Raw genomic sequence first — 14621 nt, forward strand, 5'->3', positions numbered from 1 at the left:
TTAAATACAATATTCTCAAAGAAAAATGAAGTTACAATATAAAACCACAGCAAAAAAAAAAAAGTGTAAATACAACTCTTCTATTAGAAAAGGCAGTGCCTGGGGAAGGACTGGGAAGCAGTCATTTGTTTACTTTTTAAAAACAGACATAAACTTAAAGCCACTCACATATTTACTTCTTTTAAATTTCAGCTAAGCTATATCAGGGTATTGCACTGTAGCAAAAAAAGAGAAAAAGGGAGGTTACACTAAACTAGTTTTCCAAGGGCACAATTTGTTCCGATGTACACAGACACAACATCCTATTTTCATGCCATCCTTTCATATGTTCATAAATAAAATTATTGAACCACTTGTTTCAAAACAAAATGAAGATGATTTTGTGCAAGAGAGAAAAAAACACTGGAAAAAAACAAACCTTAGAAAGCCCTTTTGTGAACAGAGAATGCCATTTGCTCCTGCTTTTAGACTATGCCCTCTCATACATTGTGCCTTAATATACTTACTTATACTACTGTACTGTTTAATATATAACATCAACATATTCTGTTATAGTATAAATAAGAAAACTCCAGAGCCAGGAAACAAACCCACTGTGACTGACAGTGCATCATCATTTCATATAAACCATTTTAGATCTCTATACAAATACATATGTATATAAAATATTAATGATACACAAAGCCACAGACACGGCATGTGCATGTCAGCAAGAGAAGTGACACAGAGACTCGAACACGTGCATGTGTGCACAGAAATGTTGTGAAGGCAGCAAACCTATCCAGTAATCATAAATCACATTTCAAAGCCATGTTTGAGACAGTCTTAAACTCCACTGGAGCTGTGCTTGTTTACACGGTTCATGAACGTGACGTTATTTGTGTCAGATTTTGGTAAAAGCAAAGAAACAAAACCACCTGAGTAAGCTTCTGTCCCCCTCCCCTTTATAGCCTGGGGTCTCTTAAAATAAAGGGTTAAAAAAAAATACGGCATAGGATATATATAGTGACCTAAATCTTGGAAGAGCAGGAAAGAGGTCTAAGAGCAACAAAAGCAGAATGTTACTGTACAGCCAATGTCTGATCGCACACAGGACGTTGCAGCAGGGCTGGGAAATTACTTTGTCCCCTCTTGGTTGGTCTTGATCAAAACTGGAGAGGGGTAAGAACAGCTGAATATATCCCTACCAGCTATGAAAAATGGATCTGTTTCAACTGTATTTAAATAGAAAAAAATATTAATGGACACCCAACAAGTAAGCTACCCTCTTAAAAGTTCTCTTCAGGTTATTTCTGTATAAAATATTTGATAATAGCTCTTTGCCAGGTACAGTCTGTCTTGAAGCTGAATGTGTAGCAGGCATTGATGACAAAACCACATCTGGGGCATGAAAGCGGTCAGCGATTCCTTGTGCCACCCCTTTTGCAGCATCTTGAGCTGGAAGGCTACAAGAATAAAGTCTCAGCTGAGTTATAACATGGGAGTGGAGGGAGATCAATAAAGTTCCTTAAGGCAACCGAGATATACTGTAGGAATGGAGGGGATCACCTTTGGGTCTGTAGTTTATACTACTCATTTTTGGGGGACTGTAGGTCATCCTGCATGTACGAGCCCACCTAACATGTGCTAGTGATGTGTTCTCACTGCTGCGGGTGCATGCACCAGGTCTGGGCACATTCAGAGCCAGCCAGAGAAAATTCGCATCTGGTGACAAAGCTGCTCAACTGTCAGTGACACGTTCATTGTAAGAACGCCCCTGTGCCCACGTGTCAGGTGAAGCAAGCTGGCATGAGCTGGCACAAAAAGCCGAGGCCTGTATGGCCTGCCTTATATAGCATATAGAAGCATGTATTTGTAATTCGTTATTTCATCAGTATCTTTCCTCTAGCTTCAGTGTTGTTGCTCCTGACTTACACCTGCAAAAGTGAAAGCAGAAGAGGGAACTCTGTGTGCCTGTAATAGTACGTGTATATAGGAAATGTGCATCGAATATAGCTCCAAGTATCAGGCCACACTGGCCTAGATGTAAGCAGTTCATGATGCCATCAAATCTTTTTTGTAATAAACAGATGTGCTTGCACGCACTTATGAATGGAAAATGTGTAAATGTATGACAAGACTGCTAGTCTTGTAGGTTATTTGATTGTGTTTATTGCAAAATATCCAGCTATTATCAGAGTGGAAGTACTTATACATTAAGCTACAAAGATGGGTTATTTTTATGGATGTTGCTCAGGAAGTATTGTAACACTGATGACAGATTTTTATGCAGCTGCAAAAATGTCTCTTTTGCCCAGTCCTAAATTACGAGGGTGTTCAGGGAAAGAAAAGAAATATTTGGAAGAGGAAGCTAAGTAGAAGCTTTACAAAAAAAAAAAAAAAAAAAAAAGGTATTTTTTAAATATCAGCTGTGTTTGGGGTTAAAATTTATTTGTCATAGAAATTTTTATTATAACTGAAGGTACAGTATCTGCAGCAAAATCCCATGGAGAAAGCTTTTGGTTGACCTTGCTGCACTCTGCAAAGTGCTGCAGTCTCTGGTCTCCCTTCTGCAAAAGCCACCATTTTTTTAACCTTACGATTAGTTCCCTGAAGTAAAAGTAACTCAAAGCATGTAGTAAAATGACTAAGTGAATAGGAAGTCGAGGTTCTCAGCACCTTTGTGGGCTTGGTCCCTCATGAAATGGTGAATGCCAGTAAAAAAGAAGAAGCCTGCAAATTTTGACTGGATGGTTTAATTCATCTGAGTGCTTTAAAATTAATTAAGTGCAACACTTATGAGTAGAGCCACAAAATCTACAAGAGGGCGTCTTCTGTGCAAGCAAAATGGGATTTTTTTCATATGTAAGAGAGGGACATTTGGATATTTCCCAGACAGTTTAAAAAGATGAAAAATGTGCATAAAGAGACTTTCCCCACACATATATCTATCTAGGGCTTCTCTCAGCTGTACATCATACTTTTCTAAATAACTGAAACTTTAAAAAGAAAGAAAAATTAAATACATTGTAACTTGCTTATGCAGAGAGAGGAGGGGTTACTTAACAAAGAGTGGGGGTTTATTGGATAGGAAGAGAAAATATTTATTCAAAGAAGAGCCAACAATTTTCTATACATTAAATGCAATTTATACTTCACAGAGTATATTACAAGGGTGTTTTTTCTATCTTTCACATTCCTGCCCACCTGCCTAGTGACACAAACAAGGCATGTTGTGATGTCAATACCGGTAGCACCCTTGCAGATGGAAACGTTCTGCTTTACACCACCAAAGCAACTCAGAACCTTCTGGCTGGGGGGTCCTGTACCACCCCAGCTGTCCGTGAAGTCATCTGAGACGGGCCCCTACTTCTTCAGTTGAGTTCAATCTTCACAAAAGAGTCAAATAATACCAGGAAGTCAAAAAACATACATCTGGTAGAAGAGTCCAGTGCTCAGGGTGTTAAGAGAGAAAGCTTGGTCACTCCTGCCTGTTGTGTCCTCGTCGCGTGGTGCATCCTTGGCATGGTTAACAGTTCTGGCAAGGGAGGTTTACAAGAAGCATCAGTTAAGGGAAGGGCTTTCAGCTATGTGACTACAAAAGCTCCTACTTACATTACTAAAGGTTTTTGGTGATCAAACATTTTCAGTAAAAACTCATTTTAGAAAACTGAGTTGCAATGCATGCTACCAAAATGAAATCTCTTTTCTTGTGAGAAAAAATTGCTGAACTTCTGATTTTCTTGTTACTTTTACTGTCCAGTTGACTTGTGCTTTGTTGCTGTCATGGCTCGTGCAGCTCCAGTAACACAGCTGTTGAGGCTAGATCTGTGCCAGAGGAGTTCTAACTCATGTGGAAACGGTGCTCCCCTCGAGTTATGTGGGAAGAGAATTCGTACCTGTCCTGGCTATGGTAGCCACACATGTTGCACTCAAAAGGATCACGGAACCCGTGGCAACCCATGTGGATTGTATACATCACATGATCCAAGAAAAGGACTCGACAGTGTTCACACTTGTAAACTTTCACTTGCTCCCCATTGCTGCTGATCACTTTGAAAGCATCCTGGGAACTGTCACTACCCGCTCTCAAGACGTCATATTGCCTGTTTTCTTCTTTTATAGAGATGCCATTTCTTGCATGGGAACCTATGTGGTTTGTCAGGTAGATCAAACCACTGCGCTCCTCATTATTGCTCTCTGTATCTGTTGAGTCTTGGCAGCTGTTGCTGGGAGAGGCATCTCGTTCGGAGGAGACAGATTTGGCTTTGGAAAGCAGCAACAAGTTTTCCACTGCGCTGTCCTGAGGAAGGTTGGAGCGAACCTGACTGTCCCCGAGAGGTTTATGGAGCTGATACATGGGGCTGATGACAGGCACCACCTCAGAACCCCCTGGCGGTGTCTGGACAAGGGGACGCAAGGACTCTGCCCCCAGGTAACTGATGGCATTATTAATGGCCTGGTCGATGACGTGCGTCTGCATAATCTCGTTCTCCTTCTCGTAGTTGGTGGTGGCATCGTATGGAAGGTCTGGCAAACACTTTTCACCTGCAGTGAAAAAGAGTGAGAAGTCAGATGGTTCATTTCTACACAATTAAGGAACTGCACATCATGGATTAATAAAAGATGGAAGAAGACAGTTGACCAAATCCACCTCTGAAATCCACCTGAGGTATTCACAGTTCTCTAATACAGGCAGAAAAATGGAGGGTTGGTGGGCCTTTTTTAGCCTGATAAATAATCTGAGGGCTTTAGAAAAGCAAATGGATGAAAACTAGATTCTGGAAATAATTACATGGGACTCAGGGGGGCTACAGACCAAGTGCTTCATCCTCTCTTTCTCCTTTCTAACTGGAGTCCCTACAGTGAGCTGAGGCATTGTTTCTGTGGTTAGTGAAGCCAGTGTACCAGCACAATCACAGTGAGTCTGGCCTTCATGCTTCAGAGCATGAAGTCCATTATCAATATTTTTCCCTGAAGTATTACATTCTTAGACTGGAAATTGTATGCTTTAGTTTTAGACCTTCAGTTTCTTAGAAATAACCCACATTGCAATGTGGTCACACGTAATTTAAAGAAAAATCAACAAAAACTTTACATTTTGTACTGCCACCACCCCCACACACCTGGTTTTTAATAAGCCATGTTGGACACGTTACCAGAAGCTACCGATGTTCCTAAATATTTTGTGTCAAAAAGTTGTCACATACAGAAGTAACCAAGAACCATGGAAAAAAATTAAGGTGTGTTTGTAGTTGGAATATATTTTTCCTACACAGTAAAAAGCCCCATCTAGAGCAAGATTACTTGTTACATATAACTTGACTCTGTTGGGATGCCAAAAAGTTAGGGGGAAATCTTTAACTTTTAAAACATCAGACTGCACTTATGTATCTCTAGCTGGATACCCTAGTACCCTAGAACACAAATTTCACTACAATTTCCCCCAAATTCCTAGACAGATACGACTAAGCAAAACATAGAAGGCAAAAGTTAGGAGTGGAAGAAACTATTCAAATGCACAGATGCTGATTTTATGAATTTAGGCAGTCTTCTCAATGTAAACCATGAATGTTATTATCAGGCCTCTAATAAATTTATGCAAATGAAAAGAAGTAAAATATTTCCACAGATTCCTATGGTCTACCAATAAGAGAATGTTTGCAGTCTGCATGGATTTTCTAGCTCTGCAGATCTTGCAAAACACTGAAAGCTATAAACATTTCTATGTGCCGTCATTATTTCCTGTTCAATATGAAATTTGCTGGTAGGTCTCACAGAGTCCTAATTTGTCAAAAGGAACATTAACAGAAGCATGGAAAATTTATCAGAAGTTCTGCACATTAATTTATCAATAATTTCCCCACCCGGTTTTCACTCAAATTGACTATCCAAGGTCAGCGAAGAGCCCAGAAACCCTCTAGCCTGACACTATTGCAAGGATGGGGATCAAAGTGTAGGAAGTCCTGCTGTCGGTATTTCCCACGAGATACGGTTTCCTACTAGTTTGTCCCTGCTCTGCAATCAGAGAAAGAAATACTCTGAGCATTGAGTAAGTTCCTATAGGGGATGTAGGGTACAGACACCTTCTAGCTGTGCTGCATAAGCTTCCAGTTCCTCTTGTTTTCTTTCCCAATCATTCTGCCAATTTAAGAAGCCCTTTACTGGAGTGCATTCTTCAAGATTTATCCTTGATAATGGTATAGTTTTCAGGCAGAATTTGATGCTTAAGATTCAAAATAGGCCTTGTGAAAGACTCTTGAATTAAATGCAGAACACCCCTCCTAATATGAATTTATACTCTTGATTCAAGGAGGCTAAAATGAGGTCAGTATCGTTTATATTCCATGGGCACTGCACACCACTGAAAACTGGGACAGGTCTTCATTAAACACACAATTTTGGGCATCCAGAAGGCATGATTTTAGTATCTCTTTCTTGGGTAGTATTTGCTTTATGTAGCATAACTAGTTGGTAGTTGGCCTGAGAGGATCAAGTGTTCATGAGAAAAATTTTTTCCAAGTGAAGTGCCCGAAACAGACACAAACCTAAGGTAGGCAGGTACCATTTCTGTATCTGGGCAATGTAGGAAACACTTGCACTCATTAAAAATAATAGCTCATTTCTGTGGTTATTAGAGCATAAGTAAATTAAACTGCTAATGGTTTGATGCACTTCAAGTTTTGCACTGCTCAGGATTCTGAAGCAAGTACTTAAAAGGTAAAAATGCACTCAGCGCATGTGGATACTATTTTTCTTGGTATTTTTAATCCCTCTCTTTTCTTCGCTGCCTATTTTTTAAAACATGATAACCATGTGTCAACCTTTCATGCAGTTCTCATTCTCTGGTTTGGATGACCCAGTTCTGCTTTTGGGTCTGGGAGTTATTCCAGTTTGGAATACAGAGATAATTTTACAGGTAACTAGTTGAATTTGGTGAATGATCCCACTTTTGAAAGGTAATGAATTCAGTCTTGAGAAAAAACTAGCAAAGCAGAAGACAAAGACAGTCCTTCTCTTATGTGAAGGATGTCCTTTGCCCCTTCTCCCTGGGATTGGGATGACACAATAATCTGCAGGAGCAATAAACATGTCTCACTACCCAAAAACTCTACTGACCAGCCAGCCCAACCTTGAATTAATCAGAAATTTCCCTATTATATGAAGCAGCAGGTGAGGACTGGAAAGGAAAGGATTTGGGGGCATTTTCTTGTCAGCAAAGTTTGTCCTTTTGAAGGTTAGCAAATTTCCATAAATATCTGCTGTCAGTAGGTTGTCTTCCCACACTGCACCCTGAATAACTAACCGACAGGAAACTCTGCCCTTCCAAAACTCATAGTTAAACTGACTTTCTTTACTGTTTCTTAGGGTGAAGAGAGAAAAGGAGAACGATACAGCTAGTCCACACCCACGGATACATTGCATATAGGATACTTGCTAGTACCTTTTAAAGTTTAGCACTTCTGGTCTTCCTGGAGCTTTCACAGAATTAGTATTTTGCCTAATGCAATCAGCTACTAGAGCGTCTAAAATAATATGGTTTACCTGACACAGTTGACATATTTTTGGTAACTACCTCTACTACAAATTTTGTCCTTTTACAAGCATTTCTTATCTTTTACTGCCTCCTAGAATTGTTGCCTTTGGACTTGAAAAAAACTTGGACTTTATTTCAAAATCTTTTGTTGCACCTTCTTATGTAGCTGGAATTCCCTTTCCTTGTCTAGGAAATACTAATTTTCCTTTCAGCCTTGTGTTCTTGTTGAAGAAAGTGTATTTGCATTTTCTGTCCCACAAACTGGTCTTTTTTGCCTTGACTTTTGACTGAAGACTTTCTCAGCGTGTGTTTTACTTCAAAGACTTTAGTTTTATCTGATTGTCTCCTCTAGAATAATATTATAAAAGAATGTACAGAGAATTATAAAAGAATCTAACTAGATATGAGTATATGATGTCCTTCGATTTCTGTTTTTATTTGTTTAAGACTACCCTCCATAGCTGACAAAATATTGTCTGTGGGTCTCACAAAACTGGTGTAACCACTGCTTAATAAAAACAGAACAATACATGAGGAGCCTTCATTTTTATAGGCATGACATCAAATTTTTCACTGTTAAGACAGGAACTACTAGGTGTAAATGGGCATGAAATTTTTGCATCATTCATAGAAGTACTCAAAGATCTTTTCATTTAGGTATTTTTCTCAGGAAGGATGAAGAATATTACCCAGTCTATGTTCAACTATTCGCAAACACTTTCAGAAACACCAATATGCCCAGATCTTAATGTCATCCAAGAATTCAATAAAATAACTCTGAAAGTGTGGTCAAGTGCCATCCCAACAGGAAACTTCTATTCCTATCTTCAGGTTCTTAAGGCACCTTCAAGAGCCTGTCCAGATCTTGTAATGATCTGGTTCATAAACTTTTAAAAAGGCAGAAAAAAGATTTAAATTTGATCTCCAGATGTGGAAAATTAAACATGCAAAAATGTATGCTGGAGATATTTGTGTCTTTTTTTCCCCCCAACAAATCTCTGTATCTGCTTCTGTAGAGATACATACTATTAATTTATAAAACGAAGTAAAATCATAAAGCAAAAGTAAAAATCCTGTAATTTTTTTGGGGGGGTTGTTTTGTTTTATTTTTTAGGAGACAGCAAACGTTTAACTCTTACCAACAAATTTCTGAGGCATAGAGCTCTTACGTTTGGCGACGTTACTTGCTAGTCTATCCAGCACGAGGGCTCTTTCTGACCCTATCTTGCACAGGTCTTCAGCCATTTCACTCTGGTTAGTTTCCTCTTTTATGACTGAAATCAAATGACATCAGAAGGGTTAGGCAGGCTTGTTCCATTTTAATGGAACTGTTGTCTTCAGGTTATTGTTTGTCAGTTAATGTCTTTTAGCTCCCAAGCAACTGGATGAAGGAGCTCACCGCATCAGACACAGGACGGTTCTGACTCTTGGTAACAAAGTCCCTCACACTGATTAATCTATGTACATATTCATGTTTCCCTCATTTAGGATACAAAAATGAGATAGCAACCGTAAAGTTTCTGCCTGTATGTCATGCAATCACTCCACTTTTGTTCTACAGCCACTCTGCATTTCTGTGAATAAACGAGGTCCTAACATTAAACTGGACATGAAGCAGTTTATTGTTTCACCCTCCCGCTGACACCTCCCACTGTCCCTCTGCACCTCTCCAAGTCAAACCACTTGTTTGATCATCGCTTCTTTAGCAGGAAAAATGGATAAACTTCTAAACTCCAGCAATGGAAGATATATTTGCAAGCTACACCAACCCTTCTCCCCAGTCCCTTTTTCCCTAGCAAATATTTAGATACTTCCTTGATAAAATTTATATTTTAAGTAACCATTTAAACTGATAAAATCACACCTACAGTGGAATACTGACTTCCAATACTCAAACCTGTTTCCCAACCTCCTGCTGTTGCTGAGACACTGTAGAATTAGGAGCTTAGCTGTGAGGCTCTAGGAAAAGAAGACTATTTCACTTTCACTATATTCTACTTCAGTATTTTCCTGCAGAAACAAAAGGGATGTATGAAAATGCACTGTCAAAACAATGACTATGAAAAATGCATGGAAAAGTATTTCTGACTTTGAGCATCTAAAGTGAAGATGATATGCAGCGAGATCAGAGCACAATTGTTTTGTTGGGTTTTGGTTTTTATTTTTTTTTTTTATTTTGTCATCATTGTTATTGTTTGTCAAGGCAGAGAGAGAGGTTAATTTTACTTTTACCTGCTACTGAGATATGAACATTTTTCCTGAACTTGTGAGTTTCTGTTAAAGGAAGAAGCAAAAGATGATTTTTAGGCTTCAATTCTTTAAGTTGTTTCAATTAGGTGCCCTGCTCTGCTACATTTTGCCTTCTGTGCCTGCTGAGAATTCCTTTTATCACTGGATTTACTGGTTCACAGAACCCATTACTCTGGTACCTTGGTGTTTCTCAATAGTTGAGAACACATTGTTCTAATGCAACATTATTCTGACACTATACCACAGCCTCAAAAGGATGGTTGTGAAAATTTCACTGTCCCTGAAATACGTGAAATCAGAGTCTGGTGGATAACTGTGAGGAGCAGGTTAAGTGTTCCAGACAACACCACTCTGCAATACCAAACTGAAGAATACATAGGTGGTTCTTGAGTCCTTGCTGCAGCAGAACATACTACAGTGATAGTGACAATGACAATGACAGTGACAAGGGAGTCTCAAAGAATTATGCCCCAGTCCCATAAGACACTAAAGATTGTGACCAGTGTAAGAAATCAGCAGAATTTGGTCGTGAAGCTGAAGAAGAGTAAAGGGTGTTGATGGTACATAGTCACCACTGAACAAGCACACACCAGCATCTTGTGCTGGCCAAGGCTTTCAAGTACAACCTCAGGAGGAGACTTACAGAGAATGTTTTAAAGCAGACATTTAACAGGGAAACAAAAGACTGATTTTTTAGTTAAACATTGAAATGATCAAGAAGTATTTGTTTAGAATATAATAGCATTACATTTCTAATCAGTTCAAGAGAGGATGAGTCGTATTCAACAGTCAAACTTTCAAACTTTTGAAACTGCTATTAAAAAAAAGGGCAAATTGTATTACGTACTAATATCCATCATTTGCAACTGAAACCCCCTGTAATTTGTTACCAACTGGAAAACTATTTCTCTGTAATTCGGTATCTGTAAACTGGAAAAAGTAAATAATTTTATCTTTTCAAATTAATATTCCCAAGTGACTGAAGAATTATAATTGACCTTTTTAAACTTCATAAACTATTTCTTCTGTTATTTTATATAAGCGCAGTAAGACTTCAGCACACTTCCACTCAACTCAAATGCAAAACTCCACATAACATCTCTAAGAGAAGAACTTCACATGAACAGTGAGATTCTAGTCCTCTAAAATAAGAATTTTTCCATTAAATTCATCAGGTTCCAATTTTGTGTTGCATTTCCTTCTCTTAAAGGAAGAAAACAAAAGTTAAAGTATAAATACAATCTCTTTTTCCCCTTCTTGCTCCTTTTTTCTTGATCTTTCCTTTATTTAATTTCTTTCACAATTATATTTTGAGATTTATAAGCTAATGGAAAACTTCTACCAGTGTAGGTCCTTTCAACTGACATTTTTATCTACGTATACTGCAAAAGGTGCTTAAAAATGCTGTTAAAAGCAATCCTGCTGTGGTGGAATGTCAAATCAGATACTCTAGCAGACTGTTGTATCAACTTTTTTCTGGTATCAATGTTTTTTGTTGTATCAGCTTTTTTTGGGGAAAAATGGCCTGAATAATAGATCCACATCACACCTTGAAATACTGTAATAACAGAGGCAGTATAGCTACTTGCTTTTCTAGATATAACACAGAATACACAAAAAGTCCCAGAAAGACACTCTATTGTTTCTTGTATATTTTCTTCATGCAAAATCCTAGGAAAAATGCAGGAAAGTTTCATGTTCTAGAAATGTAAAGAACTGATTCATTAACTGAGTACTAAATTCTTTTTAAGAGTGAAGTCCTTCACCAGATATAAGGTCTAAGACCTGAACTTAATACTTTTTTTTCTAATTTGCAAAAGCAGTCCTATTACATCAAATACAGATTTACAAGATACTTCCAGTATATACAAGAAAAAAGTGATTTTTTCAAAGCATTAATGAATTCCTCAAGTTTTCATCCCACTGAGATATTAGATATTTAGCCGTACGCTAGTGTAAGCTCTCCTGTCATGATTTGATATAAGCAAATGTCCATCTCTAAAACTATTAAAGTTTATGATTCCTGACACCAGTTCCATCTGGGCATTTTTCCTACTAAGACTTTAGTAGTTGTTCAGCTACTCATTCCCACAGATTCAAATCCATGTACCAAACACCGAAGATTGAAATTCTAAAACAAAGTATTTGCTTCTAAATCATGTCTCCTCTTTGAGGAGTAAATATTGTTGCCTACTGTATATTACACTAAGCTTTTCTATTTATACATTCTCCAGCCCCTCAATAAAATTAGAAGGGGCGCTGCTCTAACATGCTGTCTGCCAAAAGCATCTCAGCTGTATTCACTGCTATCATTATGTGCATATACTTTACATTATTTGATAGCATGTAAAAACATATTCAGGTTCTGTACAGAGATAAAATATTAAATGAGGCATAATTGCAAATAAGGCAGAGAGAACCTTCCATTTTTGTCATTTGACAAACCAAATAACATATACTGACAGGATCAAAAGGGTATGCAGGAAATGGAACTTAAACTCCACCACAGAAGCTGGATCTTCTCTATCTAAAACTGCAAATACGAGGGGATTTTGTATGGCTAATTACTGTGATGGATCCCATACAGATCTCTAGGATCTTTATTAAAAAATACAATCCAAGCCCCAATATCTGCTTGCTCTATTTCTAGGCATAGTTTTAGAGTTGATATTCTCCAAGAAATAGACTTTACCTTCATCATAAAACTAATCTCTCAGAGAAGAACAACAGGTTCTCACCTCCCCTCAGTTTTCTTTTAAAGATGAGGTTGGGAAGAAGGCTGTCAATAAATTATTAACATTTCTGGACTGGCTCAAGTCAAACTGCCTAAATTAAATGCCTCTGGCTTCATGTCCTCTTGCTTGGAAGAGTGAGATCAAAGACAGATATCCTTGTTACATGAGTTGGTCCCAGGGGTCAAGTGAGCCCTTTAAGCCATGCCTGGAAAGGGAAGGAGATGTGCAATGCAGAAGGTTCTGCAGCCCTACCTAGAACACTGGCATTAAATTTCTTTAAAAAAAAACATCCAGAAGAGTATTACAGTATAGGACTCCAAACAAAAATGGTGAGGTGATGTAGTCACACTGTCTCGAGATGAGGAACTGATGTTTTCCAGGTCTTGCAAGGGTGTTGCTACGTTTGAATTGTGCTTTGGCTTTTTACTTGAGCTAAACAAAGTGAGACAACAGCTAAATATTTCTCAAATAAAGAATAATCCAGATGCAGTATCATACATATAGGGGGGAGTGGGGAGGGGTGTAGTGTGCCTCCACAATGCCACAAATGGTATTACTGTTCCTTTTGCACTCCTTTTCCTGCATTCATGACAGGACAGCGTTATTCCCCAGATGGACACAGTTATTACCTGGATAAATGCTGCTTGAGAGATTCATGGTTTGCAGGTAGTTATGGCAGCGTTCTTTATGTTCTTCCAAAGAGCTGCGCTGCTTATAACTGCGACCACAATATCCACACTTATGGGGTTTGCCAACTGGAGGAAACACAATCAGTTATGAGATTCAGATGAGGTATTCAACAGCATATTAAAAATGGCAATGACGATAGGAAAAACCCACTCCTAAAATTAAGCCATGCTGTGGTGAACTGAAGAAGGATTTCATCAATGTAAAAAAAATCTAAATGAAAACAGAACTAAAAGAAAACTAGTTATTTATCTTTACATCAACAGGCAAAATTTGTGGGTGCTGCAAGCTGATTTTAGACGATCCACATCAGATAAAGACTGCAACACTAAATCTTTAAAAGCAGCATCTGCACAAGTTAGAAACTGAGACATCTTCGAAGGTCTGAAAGTATTTGCTTTAGTGTCTATACCCACAGAGACTGCCAGTGGAGGAACTGGTAGTATAGGTAGAGACTTGCCCACAGCTGGATGTCGGTTCTGATGTAAACAGAATGAGCCCAACCCTTTTCAGACAATCTTAGATTCTGCATGTTTTCTGTTTCTGGAAATTCAAGAGAAATGTCATGACAATTTCTTTTCTGTTTTACGCCAATCCAGGTCTAGCTAATTCTAGGAATTTCACACCAATACTGTTTTGGGTACTTTTAGACTTGAATTTTCTGTCTTAATGTGAGAAGACTGTCACCTTATATGTGATTTCACAACTTTAGATGATTGCACAGTTTAATTTTTGAACTTTATTTACAAATTCTTACGTGAAAATCAGATTCAGACATCCAACTTGTTTTATAATGTATTGATGTCAATTTACCAATTGCAGGAAATAATCACTATCTACAGTTTATGCACTGTCTCTTCAACGACAGAATCCTCATAGTTTGACAAAAGCGTCTAGGTGCAATTTCAAATATATACATACATACATACATATATATGTATATGAAGAATTATGTTTCAAATCGTGCATCTGTGAAAATCAGTAACAGCAAAGGAGAGGGAGGAAAAATACTATTTTAAGTATGTGCTTTCCTCAATCAGGCTGGGACCAAACAGGAGAAGTGCAAATTATTTTGGAGATCTGGGATCAACACTAAGGATTTTATTATGTTATTTAATATGTGTGCTAGAAAAGAACTTCCTTAGTTTTGTGCAGCACAAAAACATCACTTTGAGAGCTCTCCTTTTGCCACCCAGAACTTGGTCCCAAAGCCAACTTTCACAAGTAACGTTACCGGCGTCAATTCCAGCAATGTGTATTGGAGTTCTCCCATCCCAATAACAATCTGCATTTGCAGCTTAGCTTGGGAAACTAGATGAGACTGCAGTCTGCTTTTAAAGGCACTTAAATGTGCTAAATTGGTTTTACTTCACAGTAGGTATGTGACTATGGCTTCTGTCGAACAATGACAGGTTCCTGATAATGGAAAAGTG

General features: G+C 38.2%; 1 protein-coding gene across 10 annotated transcripts in view; it reads right to left on the minus strand.

Annotated features, from left to right (window-relative positions):
- The window catches only part of IKZF1 (IKAROS family zinc finger 1), a 69593-nt gene continuing 54972 nt past the window's right edge, over positions 1 to 14621 (minus strand). For 6 of the 10 annotated variants that reach the window (XM_050321979.1, XM_050322003.1, XM_050321968.1 and 3 more), the window contains 3 exons: positions 13131 to 13256; positions 8656 to 8790; positions 1 to 4527 (listed from right to left, as the gene is read on the minus strand). In XM_050321979.1, the coding sequence (XP_050177936.1) occupies positions 3824 to 4527; positions 8656 to 8790; positions 13131 to 13256 (965 nt within the window). In that variant the 3' untranslated portion in view covers positions 1 to 3823. The remainder of the gene's footprint in view (positions 4528 to 8655; positions 8791 to 13130; positions 13257 to 14621) is intronic. The other 4 variants (XM_050321996.1, XM_050321959.1, XM_050322012.1 and 1 more) reach the window with 2 other exon arrangements.

Source organism: Myiozetetes cayanensis, unplaced genomic scaffold (assembly GCF_022539395.1).
Source record: "Myiozetetes cayanensis isolate MyiCay16 unplaced genomic scaffold, myiCay2020 scf1, whole genome shotgun sequence".
NCBI lineage: Eukaryota > Metazoa > Chordata > Aves > Passeriformes > Tyrannidae > Myiozetetes > Myiozetetes cayanensis.